Source organism: Malaclemys terrapin, chromosome 5 (genome assembly GCF_027887155.1).
Source record: "Malaclemys terrapin pileata isolate rMalTer1 chromosome 5, rMalTer1.hap1, whole genome shotgun sequence".
NCBI classification, from domain to species: Eukaryota; Metazoa; Chordata; order Testudines; family Emydidae; genus Malaclemys; species Malaclemys terrapin.
The window spans coordinates 137319917-137345603 of NC_071509.1; the positions used below are offsets into that span (position 1 = coordinate 137319917).

A 25687-nucleotide genomic window follows, 5' to 3' on the forward strand; every position below is an offset into this window, starting at 1 on the left:
GTAAAGGTGTAACATTTCAAAAGTTGAGAATTTTTCAGTTTTCAAAAACAGATATGAAACAATTTCAGTTTAAATTGACATGAAAATTGTGATCCATTTTGTTTTGATATTTTCTTGTGAAAAACAGAAAAATTGCTAAGAAAAAAAATAGAACTCTGTTAAAAAAAAAAAGCACCGTTTTCAATAACAGCAGCATTTTGCTTACTAGTACTTGTATCGCAGTAGCAGTTCAAGGCCCCAATTGAGATTGGAGTCCCCATTGTGCTAGGTGCTGTACAAACAGTCCCTGCCCCCAAAGAGTTTACAATCTAAATAGAAAAGATAAAGTGGGGGAGAGCAAGGAGAGATGAAGTGATACAGCCAGTCATTGGCAGAGGTGAGAATAGAAAACCCAGGTTTTCTGAAGGCTGATCCATTGAATCCATTCACTGCATCACACTGCCCTTCATGGAGCAATTCCTTCTGAGTAATATTTGACAAATACATTATCTAGCCCGTTTCTTTTCATTGTGTAACTTATTCAGCACATGTTTTTTGTGATCCTTGATCAACACAAAGACGGTCTTGAAAACATGGAGGAAGAATGAGCATAATATCTGACAGTGAGACAGGGAGTTCATCGCTTAGGTCCTGATTCTGCTCCCACTACAATGGCTGAACTCTCATCAGCTTCCATGGGGCAGGATCAAGATGTCATGGACTCACAGGTTGTGCCCACTCTTGGCCCTGTATGGTCCTGGGGGGAACCCCCTTCAGTGTGATAGCCCTTCTTGGGGCTCTCACAATGAGTGTAACATATTTCTCTTTGAATGGGTTTCTCAATATATATATATTTTTTAACGCTCTGCTATTCTTTTGAATGCAGAGTTTAATCCTATTGCTGGAATCAACCAGTCATGCAGTTATCTGGTAACATCCGAAATGTGTAACAGTGACCATGCTTTAATTTGTTTTGCAGATGTGTGAAGCTGGAAATCATTTTATCAACGTCGCTTTAGTCCAGCAAAATCACTCAGGTTTGTCTCCCCCTTTCTTTCCCCCCACCCCACTTACTTCATACTGAATTGCACTTTATTTATGGACCTTTCCCTGATATACTGTAACCTCTACGTCTGTCTACAAAATAAAGAAAGATGAGCGAGATATCATGTCATTGTTATCACACCTGCTAAATAAATGTGGTGATATTTGTAATATTGCTGTTCTAAAGCTTGCAGCAAATTTGTCTTCATTATAAATATCCACAATTCAGCTTTTGATTGGAATGTTTAAATGTATTAAAACATGCTGTTGACTGACAATGAAGGATTTAATTTTAATGAAGATTCAACAAACATTAAAATAACTAATTTGCATAGTTTTCTGCTCTAAAATTGGAGTGTGCGGAAATATGCTGTTAAAATGTGCTCCACACCTCTCATTTTTGCAGAGCATTTTGGATTTAGGGCAAATAATTATAGCTACAGCACATTTTCTAGAAAGAAACATGTATTGCACAATAATCATTGTTTTTCTTAGCATAGTCCCCATTTCAAGAAACCACTTATTCACATGCTTAAGACAATCTCTATGCAGTAAAGCAGTTAAGCATGTGCTTAAAGTTAACCATGTGCTTAACAGGGGCCACAACGTGCAGTAGAAGCAACAAATAAACGTATTTATTTATACACACAACCTCATCTCTAAATACCATTACAGTGTCAACAACATTATGGCCATTGTGAGAGCTGAAAGGTATTTGAATCAGTCTCACGCGTTGCATTTTGTAATAGCAACATTAGCATAATGGAACGAAAATGTCAGGTTCTGGAATATAGCATTATCTTATTGTATTATTGTTATTTTATTTGATTATTACTGCAATGCACTTTCTTTCTGAGTTCTAACTATTTTCCTGGGAAATTCTGTTACTATGACATGAAAATTGTTTTTTAAGAAGGCGGGAATTCCAAAGGGGCCTACGTGATGTAGGCATGCAGTTACCATGGACTCTGAGAAGCTCTCCCCAGTACTCTTCCCCTCTGAATGCCATTAGTGCCCACATGGGAGCCCCATCGGGTTCAAAGCACCAACCAGTAGCACTGGGCTGCACCTGAGCAGTTTTCCAGCACTTCTTTTGACCCCTAGAATGGATTCCAATAGTCCTAACACGTGTGCAACAACGGGGGACTCTTGGCCAGCAGCTTCTGCCTCCCCTCCTGACCATGCCCAGGACAGCCCGTACAGGAGGAAATTGGCTTAGCACTGGGGGCCTGGGACATAAGTGCTGGAACATACTGAGCTGAAGGAAGCACCGGGATTTGCTGAGCCTGGTACCACTGCCAGAGCAGGGCACAGCCTGGAGAGTGCAGCGAGAGGTACCACAGCCTCCCAGTGCCCCTGCTCCACATGGAAAGTCCCTGCATTCAGTCTGCAGCTCCTCTCCCCTCCCTACTGCTGCTGCCCCACCCAGGGCAGGGGGCTGGGGAAAGCACCAGGGCCTCCATACCCAGCCCACTGAACCAGAATGACAGCAGGGGCTTCCCCACTGGGCAGGGATGTGGGTGCCCCAGCCTGCTTCCTCCTGCATGGGTGGCCCTGCACTGTTGTCTCCATCACAGCCAGGAAAGGAAGCGGCAACCTCCTACTTTGTTGCACCCTGTCCCTGCCTCCCCTATGGCCAGACCCCCTTCTTCTCTCCTTTTACCACTCCACAGGCCGAAGGGTCCTGGCAGGAGTATAGTGCCCCCACATCCCTGTTTGCTGCCCATGGCCAAATTGATCTGGACCGGTGTCAGCAGGGCTCCCGTGGAGAAGTGAATTTGGCACTTCTTTTTTCAGGACTCAAGCACTGGTGGCAGCAGGTTTTGTCAGTCCTATGGTTACACCTGACGGCAACTTCAGCCACTAGGCGTGAGCCTACTGGTTCTACTCTGAGGCGGTGAACGGTCCCATGCTGAGAGCCGTGTCTCTCTGCATGTTTGTAGGGCGTAGGCGAGACCCACTGGTCAGCGTGTCGTATTGGTCCTTTGAGCCCCAGAGCACAGGAGTCTGTTGGAGCCCCAGCTCACGCTGTGGGGACTTGTGCTTGTAGCTCTGGAGGTTCCTTCCTTCCCGTGTGTCGGTGCAAACGGTAGCCGTCGTATGTGCAACGAGGTCGGTGATCCCTGCTGTACTTACATTGTGGGTTTGTTTGTGTTTTCTTCTTTCCCAAAGGGAATAAAGCCTCTTTTCCAAGTCCAACTTACAACCCCTTCACATGGCTATTCACACTGGTTTCCTGTCCCAACTACACATACGAGGTATGCTGTTGTCTTCTCTGTGTGGGGGAAGGGCAGCCCAGTCAGGTCACAGCCCAGGGTGCGCCAAGCGTGCCCATGGTGAACATCCCTCCTCTTTAGTGCAGTCTCCTCAACTCCAGACACCTCACAAAACCTCGCCCACCCCCTCCTGTAATAGACCCCTAGCTTCTGGCTGAGGTACTAAAGTCCTCAAAGCTTGATTTAAAGACTTCAAGTTACAGAGAGTCCACCATTTACACTGGCTTAAATCTGCCAGTGACCCGTGCTGCAGAGGAAGTCGGACCCCTCCCCCTTGGGTCTCTGCCAATCAGACTTGGGGGGAAATTCCTTACAGACCCCAAATGTGGTGATTAGTTAGACCCTGAGCAAGTGGGTGAGACCCACCAGCCGGACACCTGGGAAAGAATACATTGTAATATATGGAGATATACCTATCCTATCTCATAGAGCTGGAAGGGACCTCGAAAGGTCATCGAGTCCAGCCCCCTGCCTTCACTAGCAGGACCAAGTACTGATTTTTGCCCCACATCCCTAAGTGGCCCCCTCAAGGATTGAACTCACAACCCTGGGTTTAGCAGGCCAATGCTCAAACCACTGAGCTATCCCTCACCCACATGTAGCGTCCATCTAGTGTCCCATCACTGGCCATTGGGGATTTTTGCCACTGGCAGTCACTGGTGGTCCACATGCCATTGTAGGCAGTCCCATCATACCATCCCCTCCATAAACTTATCAAGCTCGGTCTTGAAGCCAGTTAGGTGTTTTGCCCCCACTGCTTCCCTTGGAAGGCTGTTCCAGCACTTCCCTCCTCTTATGGCCATTTGTATATATGCATTTGTTCTTGTGTCCACATTGGCGCTTAACTTAAATAACTCCTCCCCGGTATTTATCCCTCGGATGTATTTATAGGGAGCAGTCATCTCTCCCCTCAGCCTTCGTTTGATTAGGCTAAACAAGTCCAGCTCTTTGAGTCTCCTCTCATAAGGCAGGTTTCCCATTCCTCTGATCGTTCTAGTAGCTCTTTTCTGCGTCCTCCTTCCCAGAACAAATGCTCCAACTGACCCTCAGAGTCACCCCCAGCCTCCCGTGCAGATGATCCCCTCACTCCCATCTGATGCATTGAATGCTCACCTTTTATCCGGCCACCCAACTCATTCTACCTCCTATCCGCAGTGCAGTAAAGACACCCAACCTTCTCTGCTTCCAGTGGATGGCAGTGGGAGCCGTTGTGTACAGAGTACAGTTAAAACCTTGCCATAGACAGGATTAACAATTCTTCTTTCTTCATATAGATTGGGTCTTGGATTAGTTTTACGGTGATGACACAAACACTGCCAGGTAAGACAATCGCCAACTGGAAGCAAATGAGATGTAAATGCGTTATTGGCAAAAGTGAGTTTTGTAAACCTAAAACCACCCCAAAGAATAATTGATGGACTATCACCACCAAATTGTTCTTTGTAACCCTAGCACATCATTCTTCAAAGTGCCAGCTTTGGAAAACAGTTGTGGTTGTGGTTGAAAACTTGCCTTTTTTGGACATCAGTGACTTGTGTGAAAAAATATTCTTTTAAAATATTTTGCAACTATAGAAATCTGAAATTTTATAAAAAATTCTATAGAATTTTTTTCATTTACCATTCATCATTTTTTCAAGTACACCTCTATCCCAATATAACGCGATATAACACGAATTCGGATATAATGCGGTAAAGCAGTGCTCCGGGAAGGCGGGGCTGTGCACTCCAGTGGATCAAAGCAAGTTCGATATAACGCGGTTTCACCTATAACGCAGTAAGATTTTTTGGCTCCCGAGGACAGCGTTATATCAGGGTAGAGGTGTATGACGTTTTCTGATTGTTTGTTTTTAATTGGACTTTATTTAAAAGAAATTTCACCAGGGAACAGATTTCCAAAGACACTGAGGGCACCTAAAAATGCAGATAGGCGCCTCTTGGGATTTTCAGAAGTGCTTAAGTGAGTAGGCACCTAACTCCCATTGAAAGCCTGCATAGGATCTTTTGAAAATGCCACTAGGGGCCTATCTCTGTCTTGAGGTGTCTAAATTCCTCTGGAAATCTAGCCCCATATGGCTAAGCTGACCAAAATAGTCATGTTTTATTTTTGTTGTTGTTACCAGAAAATAAGAAATGGTACACATACAATTTTGCAATTAAAATAGATACTTAAATAAAAGTGATTTCAAGACTGGGTGAAAATTTTCATGACAAACTAACTGAAAATGATTTTTTTTTTTAATTATCACAATGTAAACAAAACTATTTTCCAAACAGCTTTATACATAGTTACTATAGGAAAGACGTGAGTGTGTAGCGAGGGTCATGGTGCTATTGAGTTAAGAGGCAAGTAACAGAATGAGCTGCAGGATAATTATCCTTCCCCTGCTTGCCCTGAGGTACCCCAGACATCTCTCAGCAATGCTTTTTGTTTTCCTAAAGGATGCCGGAGAGTTCACATCTGACGCCCTGTGCTGTTCTAATTCTTCTTCCATTCATTGTATTCTTCCTTGCAACACTTTCTACTCTCTTGCCTTGTTAGCGCCTAGTATATTGTGTTGGAGCACTTTCTGGAAGCCAGATTAATGAACCTGCAAAAGCCTCCTCAAAGCGGCTACCTATTCATATAGATTGGTGTAGTTTGTGGCAACGTAAGTGTACCATGACACTGGTACTTGGTCCTGCTAGTGAAGGTAGGGGGCTGGACTTGATGACCTTTCAAGGTCCCTTCCAGTTCTAGGAGATGGGATATCTCCATGGTATCTCTCCACCACTACAATGTGCTAATGTTTCTAATACCTTCCACCTTGTTTGATGTACACTTAGGGTATGTCTCCACTGCAGTCCGTGGTGTGATCGCAGCATGGGTACACAGACCCGTGCTGGTGCAGCTCAAAGCAGCAGTGTAGACATGATGCTTGGGCTTTAGCACAAGCATGCCGGGAACCTTAGGCACAAATGTTACTAGCCCGATGTCCATGCCCCCACGGCTACACTATTATTTTGGGATGTGCTGGCATAGGTAAAGCTAGTGCAGGTACGTCTACCCATGTTGCAATTACCCCTTGGACTGCAGTTTAGGCATACCTTAAGGTCTCAGACTTTATACGCCTGGTAGTAGGTACCTTTATCAATGCCAATGGTCTTTTTATTTTTCTGGCATGTTACCTTCTGATTGTGCCTTTAGGGCCTGATTTAGCACCCACTGAAGTCAATGTGACTGTCTTCTTTCACTTCAGTGGGCTTTGGATGAGGGCTTTAAAACAAGAGCTCACCCCTCAGAGAGGCACATTTCCTCCTTTCAGGCAGGAAAGGTAGTAACTTGCCACACCCCTTGATGGGTGAGAATTCTTAGCTTCAAGCACGTGAAATCCTGGCTCCAGTGAAGTCAATAGCAAAATCCCCATTCACTTCAGGAGGGTCAAGATTTTACCCCACGTGTCTGTTCACATGCTTCAAAATAAGCAGTGGTTTTTTTTATTTATTTTATTTTTCCTGGATTAGGGCCTTGACATAACTGAAACACAGAATGAATAGCCCAAATTATATTTGAATATAATCCACGATCAACGAACCAGAGAATTCAACAGCTCACATCAACCTCCCCCTGGAATAGTTCCCATCCAAATTACATGGCTATTCAAAATAGTAAGGCAGAATTGTCCAGTGTTTAGGGCATTAGTCTAGGACTTGAGTGACCTGGGCACAAGCTGTCTCTCAGCCACAGACTTTCTGTGTAACCTAGGGCAAGTCACTTAGCCTCTCGATGCATCAGTTCCTCAACTGTACAATGGGGATAATAGCCCTGCCCTACCTTACAGAGATATGGCGAGGATAAGTACATTAAAAGACTGTGAGGGACGCAGATACTATGGTAATAGTGCTGGTCATGAATTTTTTGATGAAATATTTTTTCATCAGAAAATGATGCTTCTCAGAAACCAAAACTTTTTGCAGGAAAAGGTTGGTTTTGATGAGTTTCCCATTTGGAAATTGTTTATTGGGGGGGGGGGGGGAGAGAATAAAGCTTTGAAATTGTCAAAACATCCCATTTCAACATTGGCAAAACAAAATTTCTGATTTTGGTGTGAAACAACTTTCTGTTTCAAATGTAAGTAAATTTACAGTGAATTTTAAAAAATGTAAAAAAGGTTAAAAATCAAAGCTCAATGTTTCAATGGACCCAATCCGATTTCTATTTCGATGAACATTTTTTAGATTTTTCAACTTTTCATCCTAATTGGAAACAGGAAATATGGTTAAGGTCTCAAAAATTCTCCCAGGATGGGAAAACCATTTCCCACCCAGCTGTAGACAACGATGGGGGTATGTAAGATATACAGATGTGCTTAAGAAATGTAATTTAAAACATGGTAAATACGAATGTTGTTGACACACATTTTCTTCTTTGCAGTTGGAATTTTTGCTTTCCTGATGGCCATCCAGATGTCCCTCTGGGCCCAAAAGAAACACAGGCTTTACCTGAAGAAATATAATATGGGTGCGCTTAGGAAAACAGCCATGATTCCATTCATCTTCTAAGCTCTTGAAGCACGAGCAGCCCATAGTCACTGTTTGAGAACTGATTCTGGAAATAAATGAACCCTTTCATTTAGTAACCAAAGAAGGCTTGGGCAAGAATTGTTGAGTATCATTTTCAGACAATTAACGTCAGAATGGGGCGTTTTGAATTAAGTGAACAGAATCTGGCTTTGAACCCTCGGTTTGTGTTAGATGATACGATTTAATTAGAGTTTGTGCAATGGAGCTAATCAGGAAGACAGGAAACTCTGTCTTGTGAATGTTGGGCCAAATCAGCAGCTGGTGTAAATGGGTGTTGCTCTGTTTCAAGCCCGTGGGGTGATGCTGCTCTACTCCCTGTGAGGAGCTGGCCCCTTTAAGGTTCAATAGCACATGCAGATCAGATTCTGAGTGTTTTGCATTGCAGGAAATGCCACAGCTTTAATTGTATTCAACGCAGCATGTTCTGTGTAAATCCCTCTAAGCTGTACCACCAAACAGGGTTGGTTTATACAGTATTAATTAGGGTAGCTTTGCAGTTTTGTTTTACTGAACCAATTCCTGACTACTGGCAAGTTGTTTGATGATGCAAACTGGCTTAAAGTCAGCACGGTGGAGAAGTCTTAGGAGGCAGCATGGCCTAAGTGGATCGAGTGAGTATCAGGCGAATGAAGTTCTAATTCCAGTCTTATGAACATAGGCACTATCACAATGGGTCAGACCAACGGTCCGTCTAGCCCAGTATTCTGTCTCCAACTGTGTCTGGTACCAGAGCACCAGGGGGAGCGCTCAAAACAGGGCAATTATGGTGTGATCCATCCCTCTCTTCCCCTCCCGGCTTCTGGGTGTCCCAGGTTTAGGGTCACCCCAAGTATGGCCCACCTTGCCATTTATGTGCTCTGTTGCCATGAGGAAATCACTCATGCTGAATTAATCACAACAGATTTAATGGAACTGTTTGTGCAGTAAGTTTCTACTCAGTGTCAGTAATGGGATCACAAATTGGTCTGTAACCTCTCAGTGCCTCAGACTTTCCATCTCAGGCTAACACTTATCCTCTGTTTATAAAGCACTTTGAGATCCTGAGATGTAACCTGTACCTAAATGCCAATTATTACTGGAAGGGAGAGGATCCCCACCAGAATTCAGGGCCGATCTTGGTTCAAACATGCCAGGACAGGTACTCAGCTGGTGCAAATGGGCAACACTTCATGGATCTCGTTTGGCATCGCGTGCATCTTGAGGTTGTTTTTGGAAATCAAGCCCTGGTTTGAGTTGCTTAGTCCGTTTTTTCTTTGGTTTCTTTTTTGAGTGTCATCATTCTTTTCAAAGGGAAGGGCTTTTATTCAAATCCCTGGAAACTCTACGTAAATTCATTTGCAGGGCAATGACTCCTTTAGTACAGAGTAACACAATTTTTAGAGGCAAGGTATGATAGAATTGTAGTAGCTTTGGAGAGCAAAGGGGCCAGAGTTGCCTCCTGAAGCATTGATGCACGAAACCCCACATCTTCAGTTCTTCATTCTATTTATTTGGCACCTTAATAGATGCTTCTCACATCCTCATGGCAGGTTAAAAAGCCTGGCTGAAAACTTCAGTGATGAGTGTAGAACCAAGCTACAGTAGCAAAGCAGGACAAGTTCAGGCTCTGAGAGAAACTGTTCTCTTGCCTAGCGGCACTGTGCTCAAGGGCTCTAACAAAGTTAATTTGTCCAATAAATTGGGTTCATATCCCTCTTCAAATGTCTAATCTACAGGCTTGCCGTGTTTATCCTGTTAGCAAGACAAGCAACAATTTATGTGTGTTGACTGTTATAAATATTCAAGTGAAATAGTAGCCAAGACACATTGTAAGTTTCAGCAATTCTGCTAGACTGGTAGGTAGAGTGAAATATGTTGTTTTAAAAACTTGGAAAGGAAGAAAACAACTGAGTTTGGTTATATGGCGAGGGTAAGAAAGAGAAAGGAATAAGAAAGGTTGACTTGAAAATTGTTTAAGGTAATGATGAAAGGGAAAGGCATATATGAATTTTTGCCTATGACAACATCTCTGGTGGACCCATAAGTCCTGGGAGATGCACATATCTTAGTCCTTTCAGTGAAACGCAGCGGATTACACCGAAACAGATTAGAAGCGTGTGGTGACATGGTGCGTACCAAATAAATCCTGTGTAAGGATGATGTATGTAAAGAATAATTGCATTTAATTTTGGTAATGTAAATACATAATTTCCCATATATTTTTTTAAACCGGTGAGCTGTTAACACCTGGCATTTTTTTTTCATTGCTGCCTATATATACCAGAATCACTGTGAGCAACCAATTAGCTAAAATTATGTCCCATAATAAAGATCTATTTTAGAAGATGGTATTTGCTGTATGCTTTTGTGTTCCAACTTCCAATTACATTCTTTGTAAAGATGTGTTTGATACACTCTTATAAACATAGGGTTCAAAGGGATCTCAAAAGGTCCCCTGCTCTGAGGCAGGAGAAAATAGACCTAGACTATCCCTAACAGGTGGTTGTCTCACCTTTTTAAAAAACCTCCAATGACCAGGATTCCCAGCCTCCTTTGGTAACTATTCCAGCATTTAACAATCCTTATAGTTAGAAAGCAACTTTTACATTAAAGATTTTTTTTTTCTGAAAGATATGGCCTAGGAATTATTTGGGGGAAGTTCTGTGGTCAGGAGTTCAGACTCAATGATCACAATGGTCCCTTCTGGCTTCGGAATCTATGAATAACCTAAATCTCTCTCGCTGCAGATTAAGCCAATTACTTCTTATCCTAGCTTCAGTGGACATGGAGAACAATTGATGAATGTCCTTTTTATAACAGCCCTTAACATAGGTGGAGATGGTTATCAGGTCCCCCCTCAGTCTTCTTTTTCTGAAGACAAAATATACCCCTAGTTTCCCCCACCTCCTTTCCAGCTATCAGGCCAGAAACTCAGCCAAAGAGGGAAATTAGATTCGTGTGGCATAATTTTGTTTTTGACAAATCCATGTTGGCTATTTACTTATCACCATGTTATCCTCTAGGGGTTTACAAAGATGGGTGACTAGAGGGCACTGTGGAGCCTGGGAAGGATACAGGTATGAAGGGGCCCCAAGAAGGGTCCGTGGGAAAGGCCTGCAGACCGGCTGAGGTAGGAAGAAGCCCAGAGAGGAAGCAGCATGCTTGTCTGTATAGACACACCTTGCCTGCTTGATACAGGGTCACTGAGCTGAAACCCAGTTTTGAGGGTGAGCCTGAGTTCCCCTACCAGCCACAGGAAGGAGGCATGAGGCCCCCTGAGCTAAGGAGATACAGACTTTTGAAAGCCCTAAGACTTTCAAGGGGGTGTACGGACCTCAGAGCCCAGAATCAGAGGGCTGAAACCTGCTGTGAGGACCTTGAGCTTCTGTTTGTTAGACTTTGTGTTACCCTGGAAGGGGGGTGGGACTAGAAGTGACCTGGCCAGAGAGACGAGTGAGTCACAAGTAGAGATACAGACCATTACAGGGTCAGAGGCATCTGTTGGCACTAGAGCCTGCTACACCACACCCAGCCGTGACAGGGTACCCCAGCCAGCAAGTCGACTCATCTCAAATTGCTTGAAGACTTTGTTAAACATCAGAGGCTTCTGTCTTGGGGAATGTGGATTTCAATCTCAGTTATCTGAGGCTCTTTATTCAAAGGGTCTCACACCTTCAGATATATATGCCTGTCTCCCACTGTCTTTAAATCCTTTAGGAGGAATTAACCCCTGGAATGGGTGATTACTGGAATCCAGATCCCTATGTAGAGGGGAATAGGTCAATTGCCTCCTGATTACGTAGGCAAAGAAAGAGGGCTATATTAATTTGAATTCTATTGTATATTCAAGGCAGAGTTGACACTGATTCATCTCACTCCACCCTGCATCGGAAAAGTCGTTCTCAGCAACCAGCTATCAACAGGAGACAGGCTTAACTTTGGAAGGCAACCAAAGACACTGAAATCAGATCCTGTTAGAAGCAACTAGTAAATAAATGCAGGTGCACCAGACTGCAAAGTGGCTCAGCAAAATTCAATAATAGATGGGTCCTTCTTGTCTGCTCGAGAGGCAGCAACACAGTGAACTTACTGATAAGTAAACCTGACTCAGATGCCAGGTTGATGCAGCTAATGTTCACACGCATCTCAGGAGATTCTTCACCAAGCTTCTAGGTTTGGGAAACATTGTCAGTGACAGAAGCTATGGGTTGGGGGGTGAGAACCAAAAACACCCCACGAACCTTTCCCACATGCCTCGCAGATGGGTCTGTAACCAAAAAATGATATTTTACATGATTAAAAACCTGTTCCCCCAGACTTAAGAGAAGACCTGAGAAGCAGTTCCTTCTCAGACGTTCCACCGCTCTCTCTCTCAACTAGCTCTGGCAGCCCATGTCTGATGATTTAGCAGCCCACAGATTCCTAAGGCAGTTCTAAATCCTGGACCAAATTTCTCATTGTGTCATGGCAACTTTGGATGCAATTAGGCAAAACTTTGCAGCTTAAAAAGAGGGAATGCCTGCTTCAGTGGGTTAGAATCTGGATTGGCCTGCAATTTTCCACAGAGATCTCTTCATTTTAGCCTCCCAAATGGCGAACCAAGGTTTTCCAGAAGAGAAGACCTAAAACTAGGTCCCTAAAGCAATATTTTGCCACACATGCAGGTGGCTGGATTGTTCCAAAGTTCTCAACGTCCAGCAGATGTTATTGGGAACCATTGGAGCTGCTTGGTGCTCAGCATGTTTGAAAATAGGGCCGTTTACTTAGTGTATGTATGTGCTGTTACGAGCCTACGTGCAGGACCCTGATTTGAAAAATCTTAGCTTGGGGTGTCTAGTTAAATGCCTGCCATACAAGACATACACTATATCCTCCACTTTCGATATTAGCTGACTATAAAGGAATGAGAGTAATAACATCATCCTTTTATGGTGAAACTATAGCCAAAAAGACATCTAGTAAGACAGATGAATAAAAGGAGTTTCCCCTCCCTTTTAAAACTCGTATTATCATCAAAATACTCTTCATTTCACATTGTTTGGTATAAATTCAATGACTCTGAACTGGCTTTTATCACACTTGGAACCAGGATAAAGCAGCCTGATATCAAAGAGATCCTACTGTGATAGCTAAGTGTGTTAAAATAAAAATCACTGAATACAAAGACTTGTACATCAATATAGAAGGGAAAGAAAACTACAGACCCATTTATCTAGTTACAGTTGCTACAAGTGCTGCTAAAGTCAAAGCAAACTCAAGCCATAAAGAATTTTCCAAGAAGCTAATATTTCCGGTGTGATGTTTTATTTGCAGATCTTTTCTATTTTTTAGTTAGCTGTGAGAGTTGTCTTGAACACACATTCCTCATCAGCAGCATCCGTTAAAGGTTTTAGAGGAATGTACAATATGTTAATTCCAGGATTTGCATAGAGAAACTGAAATGAAATGTTAGGTTGTGATTGCATCAGACTGGATATCTGCTCTTTGTTCTTATTGTTGTGAAAACTCTTGGTTGAATCCCCTAATGCACATACTTAATAAGAATAAGAATAACCTTCACAGAGCGAAGGATTTGTGGGCATGTTTGCTCAGTGCCACTGTGGTTTGATAAACTTATTTTAAAAAGTCCTAACATGGATCAGCCTGAGTATTCTTTTCCCTGAACACATGAATCTTTAGCCTCTTTGTTTGATGCTTTCCATTCATGCCGTACAGACTTCTGCTCAGTAGGTGAAACGAGAGAAATAGACAGTCATTTGGTTATTTGTATGTGGTAAAAATGACGAACTGCTAAGCACCCCACAGGGATCTGGGCATACAAAGTGCATCTGCTTTGGTCCATCTGACAATTGATTTGAAGACAGAAGAATCAAGAAAAACTGCAGAGGCATTTACAGTTTAAATCGGTATGATAAGGTTGGGAAATTCCCAATGGAATGATTGATGGAAAAAATCCCTTTTTTGCAAAAATCAAAATCTTTTCACTGGAAAATTTCAATTTTGTGGAAATTTGGGTTTTTTCCCCCCTCAGGACAATCAAACTGATGGCTGCCAGGCCAGAAACCTCTTGCTAATTTAATTTTCCCTCTGCAGGGAGATAGAGCCAGCAACTGGCAAGCCAAAAGATTCCACTTGGCTGCTGTTGAAAGGATTTTTTTTTCTGGAAATCCCTTCCCATGAGATGTTTCACATTTCTGACTTTTTGTCCTGATTCAGGAAAAAAAATCAGTAACAACAATTTATCAGTGATAGGGATTTCTGTTTCCCGCTAGCTCTAGTACCCAGCAATATTAGTCAATGTCTTACTGAAAGAGCATCTTTTATTTTAAGAAAAATGCAGTCTCATTAGCTAGCTCCCTTCTGAAACTCATATTCTTAATGGCAGAAACAGTCTTTGCCAGACGGTCCTATTTTTGTTCCTACCATTCTGCTCAGGGAGAAAACTTTAGTTTCAAAATTGCTGCTATGGTTGGACACTTTCTTCTGCACCATTACAAGGCAGGCTGCGGTGAAAATATATCACATGAACATGTTGTCTCTTCCTGACACTGATCTCCTTGAAATGCTTTGCTCTTTCTATTTGCACGAGTATTATAGCCGAGAGATACAATAACAATTTTTTAAATAACCATGAATTTTAAAAAATGGTAGTTTGCTAAGAGCTTTTTTTTAATTGAAGCCGTTTTCCAGGTTGAAGGGCATTACCACATGAGGAGCATTGATTGGAGGGTGTGAGGGACCAGAATGTGGTCACAGTGTTCTGTCAGGGATTAGTGGATGTGTCTTTTTGGAAAGAAATTTCACCTTTTCTGACAATTGAGCTTGACAGCAATGGATTAAAGATGACACATCTCCAATATTATATCTAATGAAAAGTACCCATCCTTAACCAACAGGGAATATTTGTCACACACAAGAACTTCGTATTCTTCCACTCTTTGGCTTACATCACATCTTTTCTCAATGTCCTTTGTGTGGCCTTCTGAAGTTGGAATCCTCCTAACTTACTCTCTGTAACTATTAAACAGACTTTAGGGCCCGAGCCAATGCCTAGTGAAGTCAGTGGAAAGACTTTCATTGACTTCGGAAGAGTCTAACAAGAAAGAAGCCATCAATGTATTCTTATTGCCCTCAACATATGATCTTCGCATAATCGTTAATGGATTTATAGTCATAACACCTTTGTGAAGGAGGAAAGCTCTATCCCCATTTCACAGCCAGTGCAGTGAGAGTGAGTCACTCATCTAAAGTCACACAAGAAGTCAGTTGACTAGCAGAGAGGTAAATTTGTGTCCAATAAATCTCAGTTTAGCGACCTATCCACCCTACCATCCTTCTTTGAGAAAAAAGACATACCCCATCTCCTCTGAGCCTCACTCTTCAGCATCTACTTTCCAGACCGGAAGCTATTTGAAATAATTTTCTGTCCAAAACCATTAACGCTTATTCTTCCAATGCTGCTTGGCTACTTTTCCAACATAGTCGTATTGTACCTTAGCTCTGTGACAAGATAAGCCAGAAAGGGGGATGAAAGAATGATGTTGCTAAGTGCTTATTTGTGGGTATCTATTATTGTTTTTCTGGGTAACTAAGAACTCTCTCTACTAGAAGATGGGCTGGAAAAATCAAGGCCAGGATTTTTTTTTCAAATACGAGTACAGAAAGTCAGGCTTCTGAAGCCTTACATGGGCACCTAAGCAAATGGCCTGTTTTTTTCAGAAATGTTGAGCATTGACAAGCTTCGATACAAGTCACTGCAGGGTTTCTGCACCCTCTTCTGAAAGTGTTGTTACCCGCCATTGTCCTAGACTAATTTGTTCAGGGGGGTGACCAGTATGGCAGTGGCATTCAACCATTCTTCATTTGTGTATCCCTATAGAATTTCAAATGGAGGTGCAGACCCCTTTACACATCTTAGACACAGTCTCCAGATGTCTGTGGACCACAGGTTGAAAACCAATATGGCATTTCCTATGGTGCCTATATACACATTTTTGCTCCTCCAACCTTCGTGGTGTCTGTCCTAACAAAAAGCTACAGAAAGAGCTCCCTGAAAGGAGCAGGTCCAGTAGCTAATACCCACGTTCTTCACAACGCTACTTATATTCCTGTTCTTTGTCTTGTGACATGGCAGGCTCGTGCACAAGCTTGACGTGGCTTTAAGGTTGGTATAAATCTCATATGGACTTATAGCCACTCCTGCTGCTACAAGGGCTTTTAAACACAGGAATAGCCACACCAACTGGAAATACGGGATTTTAGTTTTAGAGCCCATGTTATTGAACACCCGGCTCCCCTTGTGTAATAAGAAAGGAACGTGATGGGCCACCACGACGCAGAGACAAGGCCTGTGGCTTTATATTTTCAAAGCAGTATAATAAGATGACTAGTGAGGCTTAGGGGGCTGGGGCAATGAACTTGGAGTTGAGAGGGCTGGGTTTCTAGGCTTGCGTTTCCTAATGGGTTGTTGTCTAGCCTTGAACAAATCACTGCTTTCCTTCTGCCTTGTCTATTTAGATGGCCTCTGCCCCAAAGAGCTTACACTCGCTCCCTAGTGTGTGCAAAGCCTGGCACAATGGAATGTCTAAGTGCTCCCATGATAACAATGAATATGGGGTAAAGCAGCCGCCTGCTCAGATAGGTAATTGACTTTCCAGGCCAAAGCTAAACTGTAAAGTGATGGGCTAGAAATAGTGGCGCAAACGCTGGCATTGCCCATGTCTGCAGCATGGACCCTCAGACAGATCCATGCTGCCGCCGAACTTCACATTGCTGGTGCCTGTGGCCCAGCCTCCCCTCTCAGCAGGGATGAAGGCCCCCCACAATTGCCATGCATGGCAGGCACCCACTGGGTAAAATGCCACCATCACCCCACTAGGTGGAAAGGGTATTTCTGCCCCGGGCAGCTGGTGGACACTGGCTTGGTGAGCAGCTCTGATGTGGGGCTCAGGCTGGGCTGTGGGAGTTAGGGTAGACCTCAGAGCCACCTCTAATGAAAGAGGGACACTCACTGGTCTCTCTTTCTCTCCCCTGCAGAAGCTGAGCTGGGCTGAAATAATGTCGTGGTCCCAACAGGGTGAGAGAGAGTGTCATAGCCAGTGGGCGCGCCCTACTAGTATTGGGGTGCCAATAACATTCGCTCAGTGCCATTGCTTAGAGTGCATGTGGGTGGAGGGGAGGTAGCACAACCCAGGAACAGAAGATTTGGTATGACAGGGGTTAGACTGTGACCCTTTGCCCTCCCTGCCCATACTTTAAGCATGGCTCAATGTAAGTGTTTTGGGTTCTGTGACTTGTTGGTGCACCATCCTACCGAACAGGCATTGCCACACTCAATGCCTCTTCCCAACTGTCGCGTGCAGGGAATTGTCCCATGCGAAAAGAAAGACATCAGCAATGACGGTTAGCAACCGCTTAGAAAAATGTTTCCTTTTATCTACTGGCACACAGTTTATACAAGAGCACTAAATCTGGACAAGTGCAACAGACTATAGGACAATCATGCCTAGCATAGTTTTATTATATTCCCAGGACCGCCAAAGCATACATTAGCCGAGTGGCTATCTCCGGGTGCCAAAGGAGCTAACTGATGTAATCACATCGCTGCGCTGCAATTATATGTGAATAACGCATTATAAAACATGTTGACAAGACGCCTGCTTCCAAGCAGCTCCCAAGAGTGGTCATTTTTTCAGATATTGTTGCACAAACGGAACTAAAATCAAATCCTTCAGTGGCCCTCAGATGTAACGTTGACACATACAATCAATAGGCTGCTATAGCGACAGCAAAACTGCCCTACTGGAGATAAGGGGACCAATGCAAGGGAAAGATGGGCAGTGTTTTGGGTGAAGAAAATCAAATTGATGCATTAGTTATGACATAAGGAGAGGAACTTGTTTGGCAGAGATTAAGGACACACACAAGGTCACCAGACATAAAAATTTCATGCAGCAGCAGACGGGGCTGGATAAATCACCATTCATTTTCGTCGATAAAAATGTTCACATTAGCAGACAGGCTCGAGGATGATCAAAAGGTGAAAAAAGGAGGGTTGTGGGGGAAAGCAAATAGAGCCATTGTCTCCCACCGAGTTTCGGCAGCCAGTGGCTCTTGTGTTGTGTGCCCAAAGGAGGAAAAGTGAGCAAAACGCAGGCATCTTGCTGTGCCTTTGCTGACTTGCTAATCCCTGAAACTGAACACCCGTCCCCTCAAGTCCCCGCCTCCTGCCCCACCTGTTCCTCCCCACTTGTGTCGCTTTCCACTCCCGCCCCAGTCGCTCACTCCCCCATCCCCTGGGACTCACCTGCTGCCTTCAGAGCCGGGCTCAGAGGAGTTGACACAGAGCCTGAGGGGCTGGGGCAGGGAAATCAGGGCACAGCGGGACCAGGGGAGACAGTTACACAAATCCCCCGGACTGTGGCGGTACCTACTTTGGAGCCCGGTTTGTGCGCCAGCTAGTTCTCTCCATCAGGCTGGCGGGAAGAGCAGCAGCGGCGAAGTAGAGCCTCTCCTCCAAGTACCAGCAGCCGCTGCTGGTCTTCCCATCTCCCGGTGGCAGAGACCGGTTACTGCAGGTAACCAGACTTGGACCGGACACTCTGGTTGAAACCGGACACCTGGCAACCCGATGGAGAGCACATGTCGGCGTCCTAAAGTTGTGCTCCAGTACAAATGTGTATGGCGTAGGGATCATTAAACCGGAGGGGTGACATCCAGCCCTGCTGAAGTCAAAGGCAAAGCTCTCATTGGCATAAATGGAGGGTGGGGGGCATGATTTCACTTTACTGGTAGCTCTGCACAGCGAGGGGTAGTGGGCAGATCATTTGCATCTGTGCTGAGAGCTGGACACAGGAAACCATTTGCAGTGGGCAAGCCTATCTCCTCTCAGTTGTCAGTAGGGGGTGCTGTTCATGGTAATGAACTATCTACACATACATCGCACTCTTGGAGCACACTGCAGGACAAGCATGCAAGGTGTAAAGGGGGTGGGAGGGGTCCTGACCAGAGACAGGGCATGTTTGACAAGCCATGGGATGAAGTGAAATCTTTCAGATGCTAATGACATGCTTAGCCATGTGGTAGGTTGGTGGGGGTTGCCTCAGGACCATCCCATCAAATGTGGATGCCCCCCAAGGCTCTTCAGAGGTGGTCGGACATGGACGCAGAGGCCCTGTGCCTTTCCTGCTGTTCTGTCACCCACTGGACCCACCCCCTTCATTGCTTGGTAGCATGGCTCCACTGAAACCACCCTCCGAGGGACAACACTTGGTGGGAGCTGCCCCAGCAATTTGTATTGGGGAAGCTGGGGCTTGGCCTAAAACTACAGACACGGCTGTCCCATCTAGCCCTGGGCCCTGGCCTGCTCCTGCCTCCCACCCAAGCCTGTCTGCCAGTGCCCTGCTCATCCCCTCTGATTCACAGGGCACAGAGGACTGGGGGAGTAGCAACCTCCTGTGAAGGCAGCGGCCCAAACTCCTGTCCCACACGGGTCAGGGGACCTTTACATTCAGAAGTCCAGCTGCGGGAGGGTGGCAGGGGCAAGCAGAACGAAGTTAGAAGCTCCCAAAGACTAGATGTGTCACCGCCAGGGGAAACATTCAATGAAGAAAGTGAACCAACTGGTGGGAGGGGAGGGAGGAGAGCTACACAGATGGCTACAGAGCAGCATTGTGGGTAAACGTTAAAAGATGGTTGACTGTGGTAGTGTGTACACATGAACCCTTCAGTTCCCTTTCCTGGTGCTCACACCTGCCATCCAGTAACCATTCTTTCACGTCATTAGCTTTTGCAATGTATATTGGCCTTTATTTGGCTGCATCCATTTCATCTCCCGTTATTAGCCATCAGAGCCCTTCACCTTTCAGTGTCTCACCATTTCTTTGAATACAAGCCTGCATTTCATGCCATGGGAAGTGTGACAAAGTTCCTCCTCTATCTTGGTGGGTCCTGGGCTTATTGGCGGATTTTCTTGCCTCAGAGATTCACCATGCGGGTTGGGGAACAGCCCAGAGGCCTTCCCCTCTGGGAGAACCCACAGTCCAGGTCAATTGGGAGGTTTGGGGGGAACCCGGGCCTGCCCTCTACTCCGGGTTCCAGCCCAGGGCCCTGTGGACTGCAGCTGTCTGTAGTGCCTCCTGTAACAGCTGAATGACAGCTACAACTCCCTGGGCTACTTCCCCATGGCCTCCTCCAAACACCTTCCTTATTCTCACCACAGGACCTTCCTCCTGGTGTCTGATAATGCTTGTGCTCCTCAGTCCTCCAGCAGCACACCCTCTCCCTCTCAGCTCCTTGCACCTCTTGCTCCCAGCTCCTCACACTCACACCACAAACTGAAGTGAGCTCCTTTTAAAACCCAGGTGCCCTGATTAACCTGCCTTAATTGATTCTAGCAGCTTCTTCTTAATTGGTTCCAGGTGTCCTAATTAGCCTGCCTGCCTTAACTGGTTCTAGCAGGTTCCTGATTACTCTAGTGCAGCCCCTGCTCTGGTCACTCAGGGAACAGAAAACTACTCATCCAGTATATTTGCCCTCTACCAGACTCCTGTACCCCACTGGTCTGGGCCTGTCACAGAAGGTAAGATGTAGCCACGCAAGGCTAGTAGTACCAAGGATTGCGCTCAGTCTGATATTTCTGACAGTCCTTCATTGCTGTTTCCTTCATACCCGAAGGGGATTTTGCATCAAACATCTCCAACTGCCTCAAGCTGACAATGCCATCTGCTCTTTGAGACGTAAGTGTCTTGTTTTATTTAATAATTAATCTGGCTAATTGTGTCAGCTCCCTCACCTTTCCCACATCATTGAAAAAGCTCTTCTCTGCAGCGTAACTGAGGGAAATATTGTGGCGCTCACAATAAATTACATACGCTCGTGGAAATAAGTGTTTCTTTTTGATAACGGAGTGATTGTTCCAGGCCAGCTCACCCCTCAGCTACTTTGCATTCACGTCAAGTCTGCTGTAGGGAGCTCAAGAAACATGAGATGTGTTCCTTCTCTCTCACCATGTAATTCCCTCAAAGCTAATGAAATATGTTGGTGGTATAAAAGCAGTTGTGTGGTCCAGTGGCTAGAGCTATGTCTCGGGAGATCTGGATTCTTCTCCATGATCTGCTGTGTGTTTTTGAACAAATATCTGCATATCCATTTCCCGCTATTAATACCTGCTCTCGCTAGGATAAAGCTAGCTCAGGTATGTCCACATGTGCTGTGATCACACCTCCCGCTTGCCTTGTAGACATACTCTTCATCCCAGGTGGACACTCTCCGTGCTAGCACACTGCAACAATGAAGCATCCTGTTGTTTTGCAGAGATTTCCAGGCGGGTTAGCAATGGGCCCCTGTGTATTTCCCATTCTCAAAATGCAACGTACATCACTCATGATAGACTCAGAGCTACGTCCCTCCCACACAAAGCCAGTCTTAGCTCATTGTTAGTTACTGTAAATTCTGCAGCAACTGATAGCATTCCCCTTGGCAGCAGCCCAGCTAGGCTGACGCTCAGCGGTTTTGAGAACCTCACCTGTCATGTACTTCTGCACCAGACATGGTCGCAGAGATTGCTTCTACAAACCAGCTGAGTTCATCATAAGATCCTATAACGCTCTGCCAGGTCCAGCTAAGGTTAGCTTATTTTACACACACTCTTGGAGGCTGAACAGTATAGTACAGTTTAGTATGCCATTACACCCCGCACTGTTTCAAGCTGGAAGAGGCCCTGTCAGTCCGCCGAAGCGGAAATCCCATGGCAGTTCCGCAAAGGGTGGGATTGTGACATGGATGGCTTTCTAGTCCGCATTTAGATTGAGCTTAATGCTGGAGGTTAATCACAGTAGACTAGAATGTGGGGACAGCGGAGAAAAACAGGAGGGTTCCACATGATTTTCAGGAGAAAGCAAAACACCAGGGAAAGCTCCTCAGAAGAATAAGCTATGTCTAGGGGCTTTTTGTTAAAACAAATATGGTGAGAAGTGATGGAATATTAGAATTGACCTGGAGCAGTGCGACTAAAAGAATCATAGAATATCAGGGTTGGAAGGGACCTCAAGAGGTCATCTAGTCCAACCCCCTGCTCAAAGCAGGACCAATTCCCAGACTAAACATCTGTCCTCTGCATGGGCTACCCAGCCATTGGGTCTGGACATGTAGACGTAAACAGGGCTATTAGCTAGCTTACTCCATCCCTGGAGCAGGGTGGGTGAGGAATGGTAAGAAACGGTGATGCCTTGACTCCGTCACTCCCTACTCATTGGCCACAATAACTGAGCTAGTGCAGATGGGATCGTAGTTTGCTCTGGGGTAGACGCAAGTAGCAAATTACTGCCTCCCAGGAGCACACAGCAAGCAGGGGAGGGAATCCAGGTTTAGGTGGTGGCTGAGACCCATCAGCTCCTGGAGTTGCTCCTCAGGGGTGCAGTTAACATCCTGCCCCTTGCTCAGAGCTGTGTCTGGGCACAGTCCACTATTAACAGCCAGCATTGCTTTGAAATGATGACTGACGATCTGACATCAGCACAGAAATAATATGAAGTTACCTACGAGACAGAAAAGCCCGTTTGCTGTGACTTTAAACATACTAAGGTTATGAAGGAGTTAATGTACCTGAAACGGCAGCCTCCTTCACCGTCCTGTTAGTGGTGCATCTCATTTCTTAAAAAACGGAGTAGCTGCAGTTGCAGATGGTTATTGTAATTGCACTGACTGCCATAAATAAAGTGGATGGCTGCATGCAGACTAATGTGCTTCTCTAGGAGGCTTGGTTGTGGTCCATTGAAAAGAACAGCTGGCTGTCAACAACATATTTATCAGAAATTTAAAAGACAACAACAGCCACATAATCCAGCACATTTAATGATATAGTAGAATAATTGCTGTATAAATTGCTCCTTTTGATAAACGCATACATTTTGGGGCTGTAACTGTGATTAAGTTTCCTGTATGGGGAAATAAACAAGGAGTTGATGGCCTTGTGATGACCAGGACTTGAAAACATGACTGTCGACCAGGGCCGCCGAGAGTGGGTTTGGGCCCCGGTGAAAATTTTTTTCGGGCCCCCCAGCAAGGGCAGACTGGCTAAACAGGGCAGACAAGAGTGGGGGGGAAGCCAGGAAAGCCGGACCCCTGGCCCCCTTCCAGACCGCTGGGCCCAGGTAATTTGTACCGGCTTCCCCCCCATCTCATCGGCCCTGATGTCGACATAGTTCTACTCTGGGGAACACCTGCTGGTTAGCCTTTCCTCGCTTCATGTACAGCTGGTGGGAAAATGGGATTTCCATCCTGTGGGAAATGCTGACATTTCAAAATTTGTTTCCATCCTGAATTGGGAGGCAAAGTTGGAAATTTGAAATATTTGGCAAAGTGGAAATTCTGAAAGATTTTTGTATTTGGAACCATTTAAATGACCTTATTGAAACAAAATGGTTCAATAAGGTTGAAACATTATCACATACAATTAATAACAAGTTTTTTAAAAATGTTAGAATCATGGAAATGAAACGATCAAGATGAAACAAAGCAATAAAGTCAAAACAAAACACGCCATTTTCAATTCAAATTGATTGAAAAAAAATGTGTTTCGAATATTTCATTGAAATAGCTGCATTCCTGTTGCGACAAAGCAGCATTGTCCGACGGAAAACTGTTCTGTCAAAAAAATTTAGATCAGTTCCACCTGATATGGTTAGCAACACAATATACACGATCGGAATTTTAATTCGGGACCTTTTTGTTCTCCGGGCTGCTGTCCCAAAGCTCTCTCCAGTTTAGGAGGAAGATCCCCTTCTTTGAGGCCCAACAGCATGCAGCACTGGCCAGGGAAGATCTACTAGATGATTCATCAGTTCAGGACACCCCTGTGCAGTTTGTCATTTGCTGTGTCAGGCAGCGCGCACCCAGGCAAAGCAGAGTGTTGGGATTTGGAGGAGCCCCATTCATTGTTCATTGACTAGGTGGAAGTTGGCTGCCATGATGTCTTGCAAAGGTGTGGCCCTTTTCATTTGCCATCCTTGTGTATCCTCAGACTTGCAGGAACTGTAGTCCCTCTTTATGTGTCACACAAGCTTCTCGCAGAGATTTGTTTTTCCTCCTGGTGAGGAGCTCAGGAGACTGCCCCTGTGTTCCCACATGGATCAGGCTATGCCAGGGATGAAAGTTTGGACTCATACAAATGCTTTTCAAATACCGATTGCCTGGGGATTTCAATATGCTCTATGAGACATGGAGACATGAACATGGCTTCTCGCATCTGTGTTTGTGCCCAGCACACTCGCAAATCCTGTGACCCATCTTCATGGACGAGAAATCTGGATTTTAAAAATATGTTGAAAAATAATGGTGGCTAGTGATTTTGTAAAAAGGCTAACTACTGCCCAACGGTAATTCTGAAGGTACATTGAAGGAGGTGGATATATTTTTAATCTAGCGCCTTTAATTCTGTTCTTTCGGGGGTGGAAGTGAATAACTGGAAATATGAACCTGCAGATGGAAGGTGTGAAGAGGATTCAACCCTTACAGGATTTTCTGGGGTTCTCCTCTACTGGGAAAGCCATTTTCAAAATCCTTTCCCCCATTTGATGCCAACTGATGTGATCCATATTTGCTCTTCACAACTACCTTTATAAAGGATGAAAGTGATTACTACTGATGATGTTAGAGCAGCACGAAAGGGCTCTAACAAGGATTGTACCCAATTGTGCTAGATACGGTGTACTTCACGGGCAAAGACAATTTAGGCTTTGCAGATGGGATTTAGTGCCCTTCCCCTCCAAAATTAGAGATCACATTAATAAGGAGAACAAAAGCTTGGAACAGAAACTCATCTCTCACTTTAGTAGACGTGGACAAATTTAGTCACGTGCAAAACTATTCATTAAAATGACATTTAACAGCTAATTTTGAACTCTAGCCCCCTGTCACGGGGTTTACTACTCACCACTGTGGCACCTGCTTGTGGCCGTGTGGGGGGATTAACTCTCAAGCAGTCTGATGCCCCTTCTTTTGGTTGCTCACCCCACCTCTCACCCTCCCTGGACTCAATTCCTCCATCTTTGTAACTCAGGGTGCTCCCTCTTCGTGGCTTGGTCGTCCAGCCAGGTCACTATAGTTTCCCCTTTCAGGGTATCAAAGACCCAGTGGACGATGTGTCTCAGGCAGTCTTCCATTCCACTGCCTAGACTACGCCAATTCCCCCAGGACTGGCAGGGGGTGAGGGCTCACCCACTACTCCGGGTTCCAGCCCAAGAACCCTGTGCCCAGCAACTACAGGTTGTCCAATCTCAGATTCTGTTGCTGTTTCCCTGGGCTCTTTCCTATCTCCTTTTCTCTGTCTTCTGGCCCACCTCTTGGTTACCTCGCCTCCCTCTGGCTACTTCACCCTCTCTTAGGGTATGTCTACACTGCAATGTAAGCCCATGTTTAAACTTGGGCTCAGTCCTAACCCCCTTGTGTCTTCACTGCAATTGCACAAATCCAGGGCCTTACAGGGTTCCAGCACTAGTGAAGCCGGGACCCCGGGTTTGAGCCCTATTGCTTTACAGTGTAGATGCAGCCCACTTGACTCGTGTCCTGGGAGTCTGCCAGAAGTATCCCACAATTCCATGGACAACTTCCTTAGTCCTCTCTATCCCAACAATCTGCAATTGACTCTATTGACCTGTGCAGGGAATGGATTAAGAGGCTGAAGACCAGGGACAAGAATCGCACCTCGGGCAACTCGCCACGAACCCGCCCATTTTATGAGGGGTTTGACTGTGTGCTGGTCACTGTGCCACGCACAGCACCAACCGTGCTTCGTAATGTCCTGGGCAGCTGGGATGGTGCCCTGCTGGGCCCTGAATCCAGCCTGGT

General features: G+C 45.1%; 1 protein-coding gene across 3 annotated transcripts in view; it reads left to right on the forward strand.

Annotated features, from left to right (window-relative positions):
• The window catches only part of TECRL (trans-2,3-enoyl-CoA reductase like), a 107618-nt gene extending 97430 nt beyond the window's left edge, over positions 1–10188 (forward strand). For 2 of the 3 annotated variants that reach the window (XM_054031093.1, XM_054031095.1), the window contains 4 exons: positions 959–1016; positions 3196–3281; positions 4574–4619; positions 7713–10188. In XM_054031093.1, the coding sequence (XP_053887068.1) occupies positions 959–1016; positions 3196–3281; positions 4574–4619; positions 7713–7840 (318 nt within the window). In that variant the 3' untranslated portion in view covers positions 7841–10188. The remainder of the gene's footprint in view (positions 1–958; positions 1017–3195; positions 3282–4573; positions 4620–7712) is intronic. The other variant, XM_054031094.1, reaches the window with a different exon arrangement.
• The last annotated feature ends 15499 nt before the right edge of the window (positions 10189–25687 follow it).